The following is a 14,568-nucleotide window of genomic DNA, read 5'->3' on the forward strand; positions in this document are numbered from 1 at the left end:
TCACTCAAACTTAACTCGATCACCTTTTACACTGACTTTCCATCATGATATTACTATTTGTTAGGAGTACATGTCCATTTGAACAGAGGAACAGTGTGTATCCAGTGGAAAAGAACCAGTTTTATGTTTGCTTAACTACTTATGCAAACAATGTTTATCTGTTTGCCAAACGCATGAGAAGACCACAATCTGTGGCATACCTCATATTTAAATAACAAAACTGTTGTCCATGCTGCTTAGGTTAATGTTGACATGACCTGTCATTTTAAAAGAAGCTCTATTTTAACCTTTTCGGATATATTTAAATTCCAGTGTGGCAGTATGATCATGAAAAAATTTACTTTTCTCGGATTTCAACTACAGAGGGAAGTGTTCTGTTTATATTTCTCTGTGAACTGCGGCATAGTTTCAACACAGGGTACCCAGAGCTCACCCCAAACACACCGACCTCTTCCTGTCTAATCAGATTTCGTCAGAGCCGGTGACTCGAGCTTGGCATTGTGAAGCGGGTAGACGCAACCTATGAAGGCATGCCATTACTAATTCATGTGTTTGGTGAGGCAGTGGTGTGGGTCAGTGACTTCAGATTGCAGAGGTTGTATGTTTTCTGGAGCCATGGGGAAGTATAAGTTGTAAGCCCTGCACACTGTGTTACCAACTAATCAGGTCAGTTCAACCTGTTTTTTCAAGTTTTTCAAAACAGACCAGCGGTGGAAGAAGTTCTCAGATCATTTACTTCAGCGAATGTACCAATACAGCAATGTAAAAATACTCCATTACCAATAAAAGTCCTGCATGAAAAATCCTAAATAAAAAAGAAAAGTCCATAAATATTGGCAGCAAAATGTAGTTAAAGTTTTGAAGTAAAAGTAATGGTTTGGTCCCTCTGACTGATATATTATTATACAGTATATGACTTCATAGGATTATTAATACTGAAGCATCAGTCTGTAAGCTGCATGTTACTGTTGTAGCTGCTGGTGGAGTTAGTTTCAACTACTATATATACAGTTAGTTAGTTAGTTTAGTCCAGTGGTTCCCAACCTAGGGGTGGGGCCTCTCCAAAGTGTCACCACTGTCGTGAGATGATTAATGGGAGAGGAAAGAAAAAAAAAGCATATAATAAATATAAAATAAAGTTATATTTTAAAAGCTTCATCTGTAAGTAATTAAAGCTATCAGATAAATGGAGTGTAGTAGAATGTACAATATTTCGTTACTTTGGTACAGGACTTGAGTAAATGTATAGTTATTTCCCATTACTGTAACAGGCTGAGAGAAAAGTGAACTGTCCTTTTAAAGAAGATACCGTAACCCAGATTGAGAAGTTAGAGGTCAGGGGTCTTTCAAAATATGTTTGCAATGTAGAGAACATAAAGAACAAAAGTGGGTGCGGTGGCTCTGCTCAAATGCAGCTGTTTTTTGCTCTGTGTGCGTGTGTGTGTGTGTGTGTGTGCATGTGCGTGCGTGCGTGTGTGTAGGTATGACTTAAGTCACTTTCACGGACACAAACAGGACTTAAAACCAGATAATTGGGGATGGCTTGTGCAGTTAGCAACAAAAAACATGTCCCAAAATGGTAAAACACTGATATTTGGTTCAGTGATTTAGGTTAGGATGAAACTGAGGTTAAAGTAAGGGTTGGGCTTTATAGTGGTTATGTTTTGGTTACGGTGAGTCTCCAGGAAATTACTGTAGAAATTACGTGTGTACATGACATGTGTGGGTGTGTTTGTGTGTATGTGTACTTGCGTGGGGTGTTTGTGTGTTTGTGTCAGTTTCAGCTGTGGCCAGAGTCTGTGATGAGTGTGCTCAGCAGACGAGGGCGGTGCCTGATTGGACATTGGTTTAATGACTTAATGAGATAAAGCCTACAAACAAACGATGGCTGCAGGTCTCTATAAGCTGCCACTAAACATTTATTCACTTGAAGTATAATTTAATTACAGCTGCAGAACAACAACATTTGGAAATCAAAAATATTTATGTTCAGTTAGCTGCCGATGAAATTCATCTTAGCTTGTTGAGGACAACAGCACAAAGACATTATATTATTTTTTACAGACTAAGCAGGCAAAAAGTGCACAGAAGCCTCTGGCAGTGAAAATAGATCCTGTGAACATGATGCCATCTGGTGGCAGAAGCTGCATTACAATATGTGTCATTCAGCATAAATATACTACTAATAACATTATGTAATATGTTTATCCTCTGTAAATGTTAAAGTGAGTCACTGTTGCGCCTGAAAATAATTATATGTGTATAGTCAAATAAATATACTGGTATCTTCTAATTAAAGTTTTGACATTATGCATCCATTAAGTAAAGAAATGAGGTGTATAAACTTGTTAAACCCAAACCAGCCATTACCCAGGCCAGTCATATAGAATCTTGTTCTCTTCCTTTCAGTTATATTTTACTTATTATATTTTATTATTTAATATTAACATTGTTATTTTTGTCTTCGCCACATCTACTTCAGTCAAAATGTACCTCACAGGAAAAAATACATATATTTTAAGCTTCAGTCCGATTATACCTGTAAACCTGTAGACTGTAGGGTGACACCTCATGGCCAACATTCATCATCTGCCAAAGTGACAACAATTGTGCAGCCTAAATGTGTCACAAACAAGCATGCCACTACTGACAGACAGCAGGAGAAGGAGATCACAACACGTCACAGATCACACCATGAGGTACATTTAGTTCTCTTGGAAGGATAATATGCACCTTCGTTTGGTCTAGGTAAAGAAGAAACACGCCATCCAATGGGACGAGCGACCGGCTCAGAGTGTCTGGGATTGGTTGAAATGTCCAACAACATTTCTCAGGCTGCACCTCCCAGATGGGGTGACCAAAGGCTTAGCCTGAGCCTGATTAAGTTTTGCAGCAGGTGTGTACAAGATGTTAGTAGAGACGTGCACCCAAACAAATGCATGGACATAGACTTGCTTCTGTAAGTATTCCTTGTATTTCTCCTGGTTTATTAAAATTAGCAAAGTTGTAGCATCAATAGTCATTCGGTCTGACTACCAGTAGTCATGTATTGTATGCTGTACTTAAAAATGCTCTGTTTTCGTCTATAGATTCACTGCCTTTTAACACCCATGCATTGCTCATTGTCTGTGTGAATTTAGAGGCATACAATTATGACTGTTGTATTAGACTCAATTTCGGATTTTTATACAAGGATATTAAGGAAAATAGATTATTTCCATTAGTGATAAACTGTAGAGATGAATTGTTTATAGCAATACGTTTTTCATGGCCATTATTACTGCTGATTAAGATTTAAGAGCCTTTGTGCTTAATATTCCAGTTTCTAGTTTTATTTATACTTTCTGAGACATCACTACATTTTTATGTATTTATTAAGTATGGACCAAAATAAACAAACTTAATTTGAAAACATAGATTCATAAACAGTTTTATTGCAATATATGTGAAAATTTTCTTTATATTTATCAAAAATAATGCTTGAAGTTATCTTTTTTTAAACAAATTTAAATGTTTCTTATTAACATAAAACAGTAAGCGATCGCCACATACAGCAAACATGTAAAACTATTATATTAAAATGATCAAACTGCAAACAACTTGCCACTCACCTGTTCACAGTACTTTAATACTGTGAGCAGGTGATTTCTTTGTGTTTCAAAAACACTCTTTTTCTTGCCTGCTCTGAATGTCTACCTTGCAGAGATTTCAGACGTCTGGGCAAAACACTCTTCTCAAACATGTTTACACTGTAGTGGAAACTCTGATGACGTCACTGTCTTCTGCAGCCAAAGCAAATATGGGTCGGCTTGTCACCAACACACAGTAAAAGCAGGCCATTCTAAACTGGCTTTAGCAGATTACAGAGCCTGAACAGATGCAGTGGACAAAGGACTGAAAGATCTGCCTGTGTTTTTTTTAGCACATGGCCCGACTACCCTGACACACAGACCTGCTGCGTGTGCATTACAAGACACAGGCAGACTACCCATAGTTCCCTGGACGTGCCAGAAAGATTTAACTGGGCTCATTGCTGATGTTAAGACTGATTACTGAGAAAAACACAGGCAAATATTTATGTTTGAAGCACAACTGACAACATTGTTATTATCTCTATTACTGACTGCAGTGAAACGTGTTTTTTGTTTTTTGGTTCAGATTTATTATTGATCCAAAAAAATTACAGGAAATACGATTTTTAAATTTTAAATTAAAGTGAGCTAAAGAAGGCTAGCATCAATTTTCAAGATTCAGAACTGCTTTTAATGTAAGATTTATAATATGTCACATGCTTTTTAGTATGTTGTTTTCTATGACCATTTAAACTTGTGTAAAGAGTCTTTGAGTACCCTGAAAAGACCTCCATAAATAAAATGTAGTATCATTATTATTAATATTAGCCTACTTACTTAGCAGTCAACACATTACTTGTGAGTGACCATCTGTAAAAATCTCCTAAGTCTACAAGAAACAGACACTTAACATCTTTGTGTTGGATGTGGCCATGACCCTCGGTGACCCCGCTGAACAGCTCTGTTTGTGTGCGTATGTGTGTGTGTGTGTGTGAGTCATGCTAAGACTGACCATCTGTTTTCAGGTACGAGTTCCAGAGAAAATGGTGGCTACTGTGCTCACCTTGCTCACCTCAAGTAACCATGTTCAACCTGATGAGCAACTGCTGCACCTGGGTCTCCAAAATACAGGAGCCAATCAGGTGAGATAACGAGATCTCTAGAGTCCAAAACAAATGTGGTCAGTGATGCACATGCTGCCCTAAGCAAAGGTTAAATCTTCTAAAATGATTTAAAAAACAAGTTTAATCATCCTTAAGTTGAGTTACAGTGGCTATAATAAAGACTCTTTTAAAAAGGACCATAATAATTTGGACTGTATCAGCAATACCATATTGAGAATTTTACAAAGTGAAATTCAGACCACATAAATTCAGGAAGATGGTTTTAAAAGTCAAATATGTATGTATTCAGTGGTATTCTGCAGTGATTAAATGTCAAAACTTGGTATTTCGCTGCTGATATAATTAAAATTATTAAGGCATTGATTTGCTTCCATACTCTTACATAACCATATTTGACCAAATAATGTGTGTTGTTGGAGGCAGACATTTTTTGGCTAAAACTGAATGACTTGTATGTAATAAAGAAACATTTCTGTACAGGGAAAGCTAGACAATTCACCATAACATGTTTTAGCTTTCTTATTCCTTTGGTATGTTGGTATATAATTGATTGATTGAGTTCATTGATATCATCTGACATTCTTTCTACAATGTCTTTACATTTGTGCAGGAAAGTGACTGTTCTTGTGGTTGGTCTTGACAAAGCAGGAAAAACATCCTCTATCCGAGGAATGTTAAGAGGTAACTCAACTTTCAAACTGAATAACTTTTAAATTGTACTTATCGTAGAAATACCGCAAATAACCTACCAGTGTCTTGCCTTTCCAGTCCCCCATGTTGCGGAATCAGGACCCACCCAAGGCTGTATCAGAAATGAGCTGCGGGTGGAGAACTACCTGGTCACCCTGCTGGATGTGGGAGGATCGGTGGAATCGAGGGAAGCATGGATGGAGCTCTGTGGACAGGCCCACGGGATCATCTTTGTGGTGGACTCCAGTGACAGGCAGAGGATGAGGGACGTCAAGGAGGTTCTGACTGACCTGCTGAAGCAATCGAGGGTGGCAGGAAAACCCATACTAGTGTAATTATAATCAAATTTATACCTGAATATTTAAGTATGGTCTAACATCATGTGCAGTGTAAACAGCACTCTCTGGTGGCGGCTGAGAGAAAATACCAAATATGCTCAGTGACTGTAAACCTGGGCCCAAATTTGGTAAAGATCTAAAAGTAAAACTTCAGACCTATGTGAAAGATAAAAGTAAAAATCTTTACTTTTACTCCTACTAACAAACTTAAGAATTAAAATAAGTTATTTAACTTCCTTTGACTTTAAAATGCTCTTAAATTGCAGAGAGCTCGAGAGGTTTCTTAAGTTGGTTTTAAGTAGATCTTAGATGACTGCAGTACAGAAACAGTTTTCTGCATGATTGTGCTAAAGATCACAGGTCACAATGAATAAATATATATATTTTTTAATGAAGGTACAATATTGGCTATTCCTTCTCAGAGCATACATGTGATTACTTGAGTGTTGCTCTTAAAAGTTACTTTTACACTTTGCTTTAAGTAGGAATAAATCACTTGATAAATGTGTCTTCTTCTCTTCTTAATTTGGGTCTTTGGAGCATTCTTAAGTGTCATTTTTAGACATTTCATAAATAGAGGTAGAAGAGAGTCACTCAGGTCTGTGCTGTGACCTTTTCCTTTTAGGTTGGCCAACAAACAGGACAAAATGAACGCTTTGCTGGGAAGTGAGCTGATTGAGATTCTGTCTTTGGAAAGGCTGGTCAACCAGAGCCGCTCTCTCTGCCATATTGTAAGTCTGAAATTTAGAACGCAGATCTACCGAGATATAATTCTACATCTTGTATAGATATTGAGACAGACAAGAGATGCAGACATACCTCGCTTGAACTGATGAAGCTCCCTCTCCTCTCAGGAGCCTTGTTCAGCCTTAATGGACCTGCGACGCTGGTCAGACAGGAAGACTCTACGAGGCCTTCGCTGGTTGCTGCATGCTATTTACCTGGATTATCCAGAGCTATGTACTCGTGTAGCCCAGGACAGCAACAGACCCTTGGAACCAAGAGAGAGGGAGAAGAACGGGAAAGCAGAGAAAGTTCGCAGAAAACCCAAGGGGGAAAGGTAAGACAAAGAATTCAACATTCACTCCACACACACAAGCTACACACCGGCCAAACTGATATGTTAAATACCGTCTTACCTCAGAATGCGAACCAGCAAGTCAGATCTTCGCCAGGTTCATCGGCCGAAGGACAAGGAGAAAAAGACCAGGGGGGAAGGAAAGCTGCAGCCTATTCGAAACATGCTGCAAAAGGTAAAAAAAGAACATTTTTGATTGTAATTCTACAGAAAGCTTGTATATAATAATGTATTAGTGTCGTAATTTTAAAGCCTTTTGAAAATATATATCAAATGCTATCAAATAAATGCTCACAAGTCTTTTTATTTACAGGAGACAACACTTAAAAAGAAGCTGAAGACAAGTAAGAAGAAGAAGCCGGTTAAGGTCAAGGAGGGTGAAGAAGATCAGGAGGAAGCAAATGATCAGGAGGAGGAGGGTGACGCTAATGAAGCAGAGCATGAGCCCTCAAGTCACCGAGAGAAAGCCAGCAGTGCCCTGATCCCCCCCAAAAAAGGCAAACTGAAAGGCAAAACAAAGGTGAAAGAGGAGACTCTGGATGTGCTAGAATCACCGGACAATGACGACAAGCCACTAAAAGGTTGACACAAGTTAAATCATTTATTAGCAGCTTCTTCTTCTTTTTTCTAAGTTTATTACAGTTAAAGAACAGGAATCTAACGTCTTCTTTGTCTTATGTCTAGCTAAAGGGGACAAGAAGAAAAAGAAGAAGGTTGTGAAAGTAAAAAGGAAGAACAAGATCAACACAGAGGAGATCCCTGCAGCTTACACTCAGCCAGTGGACCTGTCCGCAACCTTTGGTGAGCCTCAACCACTTCTTCCATCCACCAATGAAATACAATAACACTTTGGACTCTACAATGATGAAATCCCAGCTTCTGTTTAAAAAGATCCCCCTGTCTCCTGATAGATCTTTATCGAAAAGCAATACTGGCTCTGAAGGAACGTCAAGATCAGGGACAGTGAGAGTGAGTCCTGGTTGCGGCTTGAATGTGAGGAAGTGGTCCACAGCAGTAATATACGCTCACACTACGTCACTTCACAAACTCTCACACCCTTTCTTTGCCACTCAGCGGGGAAAAGACGGACACACAGATTTTGACTGATATTATTTGTCACTTTCTATACACTCGACCACCTCAGACCTGATCCCTGAACATTTGGAGTGAAACTAGACATTCCAATGTGTAGTGAAGGGCAGGTATAAGTATGCATGTAATAATGTAGAAATAATACATTAAAGTTATAGAGTTATAGATGAACTTGTGCACTTCGCCAAAACATTATAGGAGGTTTTCTTTGTATAATCTATGCAGATTTGATTGTAAGGGAAACACGATTTTTGAGCTGTATCCTTTTTGTATAAAAATATTATTTAACCATTTTCCAATAATAAACAATACAGTAAGCAGTTGTATTGTTAAAGGGATGAACAAATCCATATAACTGTATAATAAATATTTTTATCTCAACTTCAACGTCATTTGTTTTTACTTTTCTGCAGCAGAGACCAAATTCAGACCTACTGTTAGAGTTGCAAGCAAGCTATAAATGGGTTGTGTGACTTTGGATTGCTTAAATGGATAATTATAGAAAATGAATAAAGTGCCAGTTTATCTGAGCTCTTATTTCAACAAAGGTCTAATCCTGTTGTTCTCTTGATTTTATCAAATCTAAGTCCCAAAATACATTTCTCCTCCAGTCATCCTCACCATCTTCTACAATCCAAAGTATATTCCCTACATATAATCAAGCAACTCTGCATTTACCAGATGGCATTACAAGTTTTCGTCTACATTACTACATTCAGATTTTGGCAGTTGATCGGTTAAATTAATATTGCCTGTCCTGACAATATTAAGTGTGGTAGATTTGAGCAATCACAAAAAAATGTCAAAATTGTGTCACTAAAATTCCTTTATTTAAATAATACAATAACTTAAAGTTTTACATGCTGCCTATCTGCACTTCTTTTGAAATGTATTACTGGACAACTACAATTTTTGGTTGCCTTAGTTTGCATTCTCTTGTTTGTATAAAGGACAAACTTTGTTGCTTTTTACAACAACAAACATGTGATGGGATAAAAGCCAGGGAGCCATCAGGGGCTTGTGGATGATTTTGCTTCTTTCCTTCTTTTGAAGTAAAAAAAAGGAAGTGAGTTGAGACTGGTCTAAACTACCCAGTTGAACATGATAAACAGGGCAAGCTTAATGAGGGATAATCGTTTAGCCAATTTCAGTGTTTCGGCAGCATTTTCACATAACAAACACCATCTTGGTGGGGTCCATTGAAGGTCCACATCAAGCTATGTTCATATTACTAATCATTTCAGCCTAATCTGTTTTTGAAAGGTTTTAATTTCATATCTACAAAACTGCAAACTTTTCTTTTTTTCAGTGATGAAAAAAGACACAGCAGGGAATACAATTTGTCAGTATCCTGTGTAAAAGACCCCCTCCCCCGCCAACCCACCCTCCATGGTCACATTAACCTCCCAGGGGCAAAAATTAGCCTCTGGGCTCCTATAAACCACCCAGTCTGCCTTGCCCACTACCCGTGACATGTTTTTCATGCTATACTATGTGGTCCAATGTTTTGCTGTGGTAAATAAATTAAAAACATTAATTAATCAGATAATAATAACAAAAAAGTTAAGTTGGACACTTAAGGAAATACACTTCATCAAACTGTTTTTCTTGCTGAGTGTTAGATGAGACGATTGACAACTTTTATCTGGCAACTTCAAATTTAACACTAGGAAAAGATGTGAATAAGTATATTTTCAAAATATCAAATGTTCCTCTTATTTTTAGCAAATCTTTTTTTTTTTTAACATATTGTACTTTCTTGGTCAGTGACACCTCTTCATCAGTGACACCACTCACTGACCACCACACCACTCACTTAGCTGAGCATAAAGACTGAAACAGATGGGAACAGCTAGCCTGGAGAAAGTCATCTTAAGCTCACAGATTCATATTAACTCATTTGAACTGGTTTGTTTGAACCGTACAAAAAACAAAATGTGTGTTTTTTTTTTTTTAAAAACAAACAAAATGTGTTTTTTTTTAAACAAAAAAGTGTTGTTTAAAAAAAAAATCAGGATATATTAAATCAGGAAATAATATATCCTGATTTAACTCCTTTTTAAGACATATCAAACAGTAGATATTGTGCCTTTTTGGTGCCAAACTAATTTAACATAGTAAGGTCTCAGGTCTTTTTGGTGTCTCAGCTTTAGAGATCATTAATAGTTGTACTCTAACAGTCTGTCTGTCTCCTACTTTCAAGTCCCTGTTATCAATAAGAGATGTGATGTGTGATGAGAGTGCAGAGGTGCGTGTAGAGTCATGGATGCGGCTCAGCAGAGAGGAGGGGACCAGCGCGTCGCCATTTCTGCTGTTCATCCTGAAGCCCTTCCCCCTGATGCGTCTTCGCCAGGAAACCATCCGACTTTCATTCAGTTCAGCGGGACGCGAGTGGCTGCAAACATGGCCTCGCCAAGGACAATAACCATCGTGGCCCTGTCTTTTGCTCTGGGTTTGTTTTTCGTCTTTATGGGAACCATTAAGCTCACTCCGAGGCTAAGCAAAGATGCATATAGTGAAATGGTGAGTACATTTTTTTTAACGATGCATCTGAAGGGGGTAAAAGGCCATTGTTCTGCGCTGGCTGCAGAAAGGCTTTGAGGCTCGATTAATGTGTGGAGGGGCTGACCTAAATAGTGAAAGATAGGGAAAATGAACGCTTTCCATAATGACTGGCACTGCTAATCTGCCAGCAGTGTGAAGCCTTCAATTGCCAGTGCAGAAAATATAATGTGTCACACCTGATGTACTGCCTCTTATAACACAGTTAGCATCATTTAATGTAGTCTAGGCCTGCATATTATAACATAAACCTGTTAAAATATCAAAATATGACACTATATTCACTCATGAACCCGAAACATGTCGCTCGTTAGCCGATAACACTGAAACAGGGATGAATAATGAATGAATGAATGCACGTCCCAATTTTTCTTAATCCTTGTCATGATTTATCACAAGGCTGCAAACAAACACACCTAAAACGTCAGATTTGAACAGCTTTCTCTTTATAGATTAGTGATCGCGCGTGCAGCTGCATGTCCTCTTCTCGTTTTTATTTATTTATTTTTAAAATATGAAAAGCAACTTCACAGCTGTTGAGCAATGGCGGCGCATTCGAGCAAATTCTGTGAGGTGCTGATGTTGAAATGTCCTGTGAGGAAGGGGATAGCTGACCTTATGTGAAACACAAGCTAATATGCTTAAAGAAGGTGTTTTTTTAATAGCTATTATACTTGTACACATCTATGAGTTTGCTTCAGACAGGTGCACAATGAGGAATTAAAAGCAGTTGACCTTACATGATCTTTTAACAGCCTCACTATAAGACGCCCCACCCCCCATATAAGTTTGTATTAGCTCACATTAATGTTAGAGATATTTATCTGTGTTTATTCTCCTTTCAGAAAAGGGCATACAAGAGTTATGCCAAAGCACTGCCAGGCCTGAAGAAGATTGGTATCAGCTCCGTCCTGCTTCGTAAGATCATTGGCTCCCTGGAGGTGGGCTGCGGGGTGGTGCTCACCCTGGTGCCGGGCCGGCCCAAAGATGTGGCCAACTTCTTGCTGCTGCTAGTCATGCTGGCGGTCCTCTTCTTCCACCAGCTAGTAGGAGACCCCCTGAAGCGCTACGCCCACGCTCTAGTCTTTGGTATTCTGCTCACCTGCCGACTGCTTATTGCTCGCCAGAGTGATGACCGGCCGGAGAGAGAGGACAGCAGGGAAGAACAGCACATCAATGACCAGGAAAAGAATAAGGTCAAGCAGTCTTAAGCTCCTCGTCTACTTTTGGTCCAAGCCACAGCGAAAGGGAACCTGGTGCGCCTCTATGGATTGTGGTAATTCATATTTTGAAGGAAGTAGTCACTCAGTAATAAAACCCCTCACACACATCCTCCGTCTCGTCCAGCTGGCTGACTGATAACTCTCACCTACTCCTCTGCACTCGTGTGAAACTGAGAACTCTTGTTCCATACGTCCTCTACATAACCGTGGACAATCGTACCTGTGGAAACTGATGAGCTCAGCTCATTGTTGAACCAGTTGACCCATTTCCCCTTTCTTGTCCCTATTTATTTCATTCCTAAACTGTGATAAATGTGTTTTGTGTTTTTGTTTTAACTGGAATATGAATTTAATTTATGCTACAAGTTGATTGAGAATGCTTTTTTCATGAAGGAATCTTTGTAGCTTGTTTTTCTAATTTGTTTTTATACTGTAGGTAGGAGAGACTGATAACTTATGAATTTCAATCATTCGAGCATGTTTCATTTGGTCCAGAGTATAAATCATAAACCAAAATGAGCACCGTTAAAAGATTTTTGTATTAAAACTGGTATTCATTACATATCCACATCTTATTTTGGTGCCGTATTAGAAAAATAATATTTTAGAAAGAAAAAAATAAACCAATCCTAGGCTAGTTCATTTTTTCATCTTGGTATCTTTTTGCAGAACTGTGCATGAAATCCTTTTTCCCAAAGTAACATAAGCTTAAAAAATCCTCTTTCTCCTTTCAGTTCAGTTAACACAGTGAAGTTTTTTAGCTGGGGAGGACAGCAGGTGCTGCCTCAGGTGTCTGATGCTAGCTTGTACAGCAGAACATCAAAATTTTAAAAAAGTATTTTTGCCTGTTACAAATGGATTTCACCCTTTTGTAATACACACGTAAAGTCGTATTATTCACCGTCTCTGTAACTTTTTGCTCCTCTGTTTGGTTTCTTTCTCTCTAAAGATGTGAAAAGCATTACTCCTTCAGTTTTGCTTGGAGGATCAAATGTCAGTTGAAAATGCTGTCTGTTCGTTTTGAGAATCACAATATTTCTGTAAATGATATACTTAAAATAAAGAATTGGAGATGAGACTGATTAAACATTGTTTGTTTATTAGCACTCTTTGTTTTTTATTCAAATGAACAATAACTTAAATTTGCAACATGTGCTGGTGCTACATAATGAGTTTCTGTGTCATCATCTTGTTGTTTAACTTCAGTTTTTCCCTGTCAGGTTCATTTCCTCATATCAGCACATGAAATACATATAACATTTTATGGGCCCAGAGATACAGAGCTTGTCATCAAGACCCTGCAGGGATTTCTTGCTGATTTTATAATACGTATTACAAGTTGATCTATTTTATAAAATTAATCTGTTTCCACTCAACTCGAGTTTAGTGTTAAGTCTGTGTAATGGCAAATAACAACAATTATAGAAAAATATTATTGTCCTCATTGATCTAGGAATACATAAATCATGGAGGAAGTAAAGAACCAGGCCCACTGGGAGGTGATGGAAGGAAAAAGCATAAGACACCAGACTCATTTTGTCTTTTGCTTTCATGATGACATGGGGTGATCTCACTCTTGCTCCTCCCCTGCATGCCTCCAGCATGAAAACTGGACAGGAGGTCAGACACAGTTGGGGGGCACGTTGGGGAGAAGTAGCTCAAATCCAAAGTGATATTTGTCACTGTGTGGTTTTGCAGAACAGCTTTACCAACATGTAACTACATAGAATAAGCAGTGAATGAACGTTTTTTAAAGAGAATAAATCCCACTCCAATGACTGTCATTAACTGACCATTTGGTTTTGAGGGATTTTGTGTTTTAATGGTGACCTTGTGTTCCTACTTACACTTCCTTTATTTTATTTTGTGCTGACATGATGTGGTTTCTCAAATAAATTGTGATTAATCAAATAACCACAAACTAACTGACAGAAAGTGCAGTATTTGATGTTGACTTGGAAGCAACAGGGACTGCACAAATAGGTTAATTTGGACATGATTACGAGGTATCTTAAAGGGCCAGTTCACCCACATAATAGTAACAAAAAAACATTTCTGACTTACATCCATACAGTCTATGCTTACATCTAGTGGTATTTAGCCATGCCAAGACTTTGATATATCCATCAGATCTCTGCTAATATACGCCAATGCAGTACAGGTGAATTAATTTCGTTTGGGGTGTTTAGAGCAGTTAAAAATTACATTTAACATAATCCCTGGTTACTCTGATAACCCACAAACCGCACTGTGAACAGTTTTCATTTGAACATCTTTTTTACTGGGGACATAGTTCACATCAAAGGTGTTGACAGCGAGGTTTGTGGGTTATCCAGAGCAATGGGGCCACTTTTCCTTTAGTGCCACTACGGATTAAAAAGTGTGGGTTAGTGTGAAAAATATAGTCACCAGCCACTTCATTAGGTACAACCTGTGCAATCTAATTCAATCAAATACAAAAACATTTAAACATTTTCAGTTTTTGTTAACATTGTCAAAATTGTGATTATTTTACGTTATGTTTATTACTGAGGTCGTACTAAGTGGTGGCGTACTGAGGTGCATTATATTGACTGGTGTCCTTAATTTTTTGCCCATCTCATGTATGTTAATGGGGTGGACAAAATATTAGGAACACCATTCAACCGTAGTAAACCACCATCACCTACTATGACCTCAATAATAAACATAAAGTAGAATTATCACGTCCTTGACAATGTCAGACAAACACTGAAAATGTATAAACTTCATAAATGTAGCATTCATAGCAGAGCTGTTGTATTGGATTGTATGGATTGGTGTACCTCATGAAGAGGCCAGTGAATGTATACAACTACTGGATTGATTGCCATGACATTTTGCACACCACCCTGAGTTGTACTTTGTTTT

The 14,568-nt window shown here is 38.2% G+C and overlaps 2 protein-coding genes across 2 annotated transcripts; both read left to right on the forward strand.

Annotated features, from left to right (window-relative positions):
- The first annotated feature begins 2,898 nt into the window (after positions 1-2,898).
- On the forward strand, positions 2,899-8,075 carry arl13a (ADP-ribosylation factor-like 13A). Its single transcript, XM_062425883.1, has 10 exons — positions 2,899-2,959; positions 4,598-4,714; positions 5,307-5,377; positions 5,465-5,717; positions 6,350-6,455; positions 6,579-6,784; positions 6,869-6,977; positions 7,116-7,383; positions 7,487-7,603; positions 7,714-8,075. Exons 1-10 carry the CDS (start codon positions 2,940-2,942, stop codon positions 7,767-7,769), a joined length of 1,323 nt encoding a protein of 440 aa, XP_062281867.1. The 5' UTR covers positions 2,899-2,939; the 3' UTR covers positions 7,770-8,075.
- A 2,222-nt stretch (positions 8,076-10,297) lies between these two features.
- Positions 10,298-11,695, forward strand: tmem35 (transmembrane protein 35). The gene is made up of 2 exons (XM_062425884.1): positions 10,298-10,417; positions 11,302-11,695. The coding sequence occupies exons 1-2, from the start codon at positions 10,298-10,300 to the stop codon at positions 11,665-11,667; spliced, it is 486 nt and encodes a 161-aa protein (XP_062281868.1). The 3' UTR covers positions 11,668-11,695.
- Positions 11,696-14,568: the final 2,873 nt, after the last annotated feature.

This window comes from Scomber scombrus, chromosome 9, assembly GCF_963691925.1.
Source record: "Scomber scombrus chromosome 9, fScoSco1.1, whole genome shotgun sequence".
NCBI lineage: Eukaryota > Metazoa > Chordata > Actinopteri > Scombriformes > Scombridae > Scomber > Scomber scombrus.